General features: G+C 57.6%; 1 protein-coding gene across 1 annotated transcript; it reads right to left on the bottom strand.

Annotated features, from left to right (window-relative positions):
- Positions 1-245: 245 nt before the first annotated feature.
- On the bottom strand, positions 246-5,410 carry KLHDC7A (kelch domain containing 7A). Its single transcript, XM_017852175.1, has one exon. It carries the CDS (start codon positions 5,278-5,280, stop codon positions 2,947-2,949), a length of 2,334 nt encoding a protein of 777 aa, XP_017707664.1. The 5' UTR covers positions 5,281-5,410; the 3' UTR covers positions 246-2,946.
- Positions 5,411-5,632: the final 222 nt, after the last annotated feature.

The following is a 5,632-nucleotide window of genomic DNA, read 5'->3' as shown; positions in this document are numbered from 1 at the left end:
GTCCCTGTTCAAATGTCATCCTATCAGGGAGGCCTGATCACATGATTTAAAAGATCAACCCCTTTCCTCCGGCACTCACCATCCCATGTCCCTGCCTTGGTTTTCTCCTTAGTGTATATGCAGCCTAGGTACTAGGTTCAATGTATTTCTTTTTAAAAGTGTCCGTTTTCCTTTGCTAGAATGTGAGCTCCATTAAGGCAGGGATCTGCTGCATCTCCAGCACCCAGAACACTGCCCAGCCCAAATATTCTGTAAATGTTTATTTCAGGAGTGAAAGAACACGTCCTGACCATTTTCTTTTGGTGTGTGTACATATTTAGTTTTATTGTAACAAAGCAACTTGTATACTTTTAATGTTTAAAACTGAGCATCATCTTTCCTTTCCAGTGAAACAAAAAGAAAACTTAAAATAAACAGGAACAAAATTACAATAGAGAATGTCAATTCCAAATAAGATGCTACAGGTTCTGCTGATGCGCCCATTGAGTGGCAGGACTCAAGCCATCATTAGGAGAGAATTTATTTTTAAAGTGTCGTCTTAAACTGCAAGGACCATTGTGCCCTCAGGGGGTCTTTCCAAGGTCTTTCCTTGTTCCACCCTGATGGCCCTGACCACATTCTTCCTGAAGCCCAGCTCTAGAGCCCCAGGCCAGCACATCGGCTCTAATCCACAGGTAGTGACAGCCTGGGACACTGTGTTGCAACACTTATGAAGCCTTTGTGAGGGCTTGCCAGGAGAAGATATGATGACTGATGAATGATTTTGCCAATGGAACCAAAAGACAGGTGGATCAGATGGACTGTGTACTTCTCTTCCCAGCCCAGGCCCCAATCTCAGCCCCCCCCTCATTACGAAGACCACACCCACCATGGGTTGGGGCCTGGAACACATTTGTCCGTCTTATCCCTGGAATCACTCCCCTAGTCTCTAACACAGGCATGCAATGGGCTTCGGAATGTTTTTCCAGAGTGGTCCTTGTTCCTCCTGGGCTTGGAACCTTTCCAGAACTTTACCTAGCTTGGGTGTTGCCTCGTCCTCTGCCTGGCCCTTCACTAGGGGTTGAAGGTTAGATCTGGGTCCACCTTCCCCCAGCTCCTATGTAGGGTTCTCCTCTCAAGCAAGTCCTTCCCCCAGTCCAGCAGCACAATGCTAGTGCCTTTGAGTCTTGTCACTGAAGCCATTCTCCCCCAGCCCACAGGTCCCTTGGAGGTTCATGGCTAGTGTTGACACTGAGCTTGAACGTGACCTTGCCTGTGGACGGGGGTCACTCTCTCCAGAAGGCAGCCATGGCCCCAGCTGACTTTCCCTTCCTGGTCTCTGATTTAGGAATAAATTCAGCTGCTTCATCTTTCGAGGCCCAGGCCAAGGAAGTGGGGAGGGGCATGGGCAATGGCACCCTGTGGCCTCTGAGCTGCCATTGGCAGAGCCTGGTGCCCGAGCCCAGACTAGGGATGGTGGCCTTTGGTGGTCCAGTGCAAGCTCTCCTCTTACATCCATGCCAACCTCTTTTTCATCTTTTGTTCCAGTCCTGCTTCTTCCAACAAGACCCACAGCCTGGACCCCAACAGCATCAGTGGACACAGGCTCTAGTTGGGACCACCTGGGAAACTGGGAGGCGCTTTCTCTTGGGGGCTCTCATTTATTCCCAGGGCAGATACGGGCATGAATTGTCCTTCCCATTTTCAAGACAAGGACACTGAGGTCCAAAGCATCCTTATTTTCTTCCTTGTCAGGTGTACCTCCCATCTCCCCTGGCTTCTGGCTGGGACCAAGAGCATCACTGCCTTCCCATCTTTCACTGTCTCCCTCAGAGGTGGAAAAAGGGCTGTGGCAATACACTGGGTCAGGCTCTCTCCCTTCCCTCCTGGAAGGACAGGTGCCTTCCTGAGGCTGGGGGTCTTCTTCATTCAGAGTTTATCAAACCCGATGTGAAAGGAGATCCAGTCTCTGGATGCTTCACTAGAATCTTCTAGTTCCTCGACTTGGTCATGGACCTGAAAATGTGAATGAGGCAAACCAGGTGACGGTACCTGGCACAAGGAGGGCAATTATGCTGTCACCCTGAAGTGCTGACTGGTGGTGGCTGTCCCAGCTTCCAGACTGGAAGATGGCTACAGATCTGGGAATGAGTGCAATGGTCAGTAAACATGGGCAGGGCCAAGGAGCAGGGTGGCGCTTGGATCACACAGTTTCTTCCCTTTGCTGAAACCTCCGTGTATCCTCAGCAGACCTTCACCAGAAGATAGCTTCGTACAATGGGTGCTTCTCTTTCTTCCAATAAGGAGAAAAGTAAGGTGGGCTTTGGTACATTTTCTGGCGAGCAAGAATCTCCTAGGCTGGCCCCAGCTTCAGCTGTTCTACTTTTCAAACCACCACTCCCTCTGGCCAGGCCCCCTGGGGCTCCCTGGGCTGCTTCCTAGTCCTGTCCAAGTCACCTGCCTCCATCTTTCCCACCTGTGTGCCCCCGTGCTTCTGGGAACTGTGGAGGTGGGGCCCAGTGGCTGATGTTTACCAGGGCACTGATGGCTCAGAGAGCCTACCCCTCTCCAGGGCAACCAGGGAGGGGCTGCTGGGGTCAGCTGGCTCCTAGAATTGTGATTGCAATAAGGCTATGCCCCCTAAGCTTTGTTTGGGTCTTGGTGTATCCCCCCAAGAATTCAGAGTTGAAGCCAGGGTGGTCATCCCTGAAGACATGAATGCCTTCTGCCTTGGAACACAGGCTCCTAGTCCTCTTTTCTGCAGTGGGGCCTCTGCAGCCCACGAAGGGTAAGACTCATCTAAGATCCCTCTCTCCCCAGCCAGGGGAGGAGAAAGGACTGGAATTCACCTCTTGATGGCCACTTTCCTGGGTTGCCTGGTGATTGCCTAGAAATGGTCTACAGAGATGGCTGGCGGTGGAGCCCTGTGGCCCCCAGCTTTGCATGAGGAACTCAGTTGAGGGACTGCTAGACCCTGGTCTGAGGCAAATCGGGGGTGGGCAAGGTCAGGACAGTGGGCAGGAGGGTGCCCTGTGGGGCCGGGAAGCTCTGTAGCTCCTTGGGCACAAACCTGGGTGAGACAGAGTCTGCTAGGAAGCAGAGGGTGCTCCGGCGTCCCACGCAGTAGATGAGGTTGTCCACCACCGTGCACTGGAAGGCATCCGGGTAAGGCGTCCGGTACGTGGCACACTCGTACCAGAGCCGGGTGCTGGCGCTGCAGCGGTACACGGCTATACCCAAGCTGCGGTTGAGGTCAAAGCGGTAGAGAAAGCCATTGACGGCCACCATCTCGGCCGTGCGGTCTTTGCTGCCCCCGGTGGGGCAGGCCCACCATCGCTGCTCCTGCGCCGAGAAGCGGAGCAGCAGGAAGCGCAGCGAGCCGCCGGTGACGAAGATCTCCTTGGCACACGCCGTGGCCGTGTGCGCCAGGGCGAACGTGTCACTGGGGAGCGGCGGGGCAAAGTCCCAGCGGTCCAGGCGGGGGTCATAACGCTCCACCGAGTTCAGACACTCTCCGCCGATGGCGTACAGGTGCCCGTCCAGGGCCACCAGCCGGCAGTGCGGCCGGGCCTGGTTCAGCGGGCACACCTCGCTCCAGATCCCCGTAAGCGGGTTGTAGCAGAAGACGCGGCTGGAGGGCTGGTGCCCGGGGCCCTGGCAGCCGGACACCACAAAGAGATAATTGAAAAGACTGCAGATGGCACAGCCCCGGGACACGGCCTCGAGGGGCAGGCGAGCCAGCGGGCGCCAGACATCCTGCTCATCGTCATAGCAACAGAGGCCGCCCGAGTCTTCCTTGGGGCACACGTCAGCCACCACCAGGTACTGGCGGCCCTGGAGCCGGCGCTGCAAGATCAGCTCGCGCTCTGCCCCGCTCAGGCACCCGTAGATGTCCGGGCTGCGCAGCACCTGGAGGTAGTTTTCGCTCATCACCTTGTAGGCCGCCTCCTTCAGGGCCTCCAGGTTGTGCCTCTTGGCCAAGGTCAGCACCTCATAGCAATTGCCCAGATCCAGGCGGACCTGTGGGGCTGAAGCAGGGGTGAGCGGTACATGGAAGAAATTAGTCCCGGCCACCAGGTGCACATGGGGCTCCCGGCTGCTTCTGCCTGAGTCCGGCAGGGCGCCCGGGTCTGGGCAGGGTGGAGCGGCGAGCCGGAAGCCATCTGGCTGCAGCTGCAACTCTGGGTTCTCCGCTATCTGCAGGAGGCTCTCCTTCCGGCTAAAACCTGGGTTGGTGGGCGACGGCCCTGGCTGTGGGGAGGCGGCTCTTTCGGCTGCACTCTTTGTGTCACCGGCTTGGCCTCCCGAGGCTGCCCCTGTTCCCAGGGACCCTGGCGGTGGCCTAGGAGATGGAACCTCAGTCAGGGCTGCTGTCCTGGGAGCCAGCCTGCCCTGGAAGATGGCCTGAGACGTAGATTCCACGTAGTAATCGTACACCTTGCCCTTGAGCCTGGGCTCAACCCCCTCCACCTTCTGTATGAAATTCTCCTCCATTCGGACCCGGGCTATGGACGAGAAGGTATAGGAGGCGTTGGGAGCTCCCTCCTGCTGATGCAGGGTCAGGCCAACATCGGAGGCAGCCTGGAGAGCCCCAGGCTCTTCTCTGCTGACCCCTATCACACGGGTGAAGACCCAGCTCTGGTTCATGTCACTGCTGCCTTGCAAGGGAGCCACGTGGTGGCAGTGGGGAGGTTCCAGTTGCCCTAGCCCTGGATGCTCACGGGGTTTGCCGTCCTGCCATGGAGCAGGCTCACCACCGGCACAGGTGCCATCGGCTGCTGCAATGAGTCCAGCTGGGGAGCTGTGCGGTTCACTGCCCAAGCGGGGGAGATGGGGAGGGTCAGGGTTACCGCCAACAGCTGTTCTGGCTTCCTGGCCGCGGCAGCTAGGAGGCACCTGCTCAGAGTCCGAGCCCTGCCCGCCCCGCTCCTCACCTGAGCCTTTTCTCTGGGGCTTCCTCTCTGTGGAAGTGGCCCCCGTGACCAGGACACAGGGGCCTCTTGGATTCTCCCAGCTGCAGCCCTGTGGTGCTTCAGATCCCTTGCTGCTCCTCCTGTGTCTTGGCCCCCTCTGCAGAGCCCCGGGAGAAGCCTCCTGTGCAGCAGGCTGCCCTGAGCCCTCTGCTTCCTCCTTGGCTTCCGCCTGGGCATTCCCACCCCACCTCTGGGCTGGGGCAGGCCTTGACTTGTACAGCCTGTAGGCCACAGTCACCAGGAGTAGGGCAGCAGCCGACAGCACCACCTTGCCCGTCAGCTGCATATCCAAATGCCAGTCCTGGGCCTCTGCTCCTCTGGGGAACATGCTTCTCCAGCCAACCTGGGGCTGAGGAATGCCAAGAATCTGATTAATAATTGCCCAGTAGGGACCAGTTCCTGGGTCCTGCTGAGCGGAGGGGAGGGAGTTCTGGGCTGGCTTTGGCTGGTCAGCCGAGGAGAGGAGTCAGAGCAAAGGTGACTTTGAGCTGCAGAGGGTGGCCGCTGGGGCCCAGAGCTGGCAGATGCCAGTGGCTGGCCTCCTTTGATGCTTCCCTGGTGGTGGGGGTGGGGGGCCTGCCCAGGGGCTGAGGTTGTGATCGGCCACCTGAGCCAGCTCTGTGGCCAGCAGCTAGGGGATGTTAGGAGTATCCAGTGGGCATACAAAGAAGGAGGAAGCT

This window comes from Rhinopithecus bieti, unplaced genomic scaffold, assembly GCF_001698545.2.
Source record: "Rhinopithecus bieti isolate Rb0 unplaced genomic scaffold, ASM169854v2 scaffold_33652, whole genome shotgun sequence".
Classification (NCBI taxonomy): domain Eukaryota; kingdom Metazoa; phylum Chordata; class Mammalia; order Primates; family Cercopithecidae; genus Rhinopithecus; species Rhinopithecus bieti.
The sequence above is the reverse complement of the archived record's forward strand: the minus strand, read 5'-3'. Positions and strand labels throughout refer to the sequence as shown.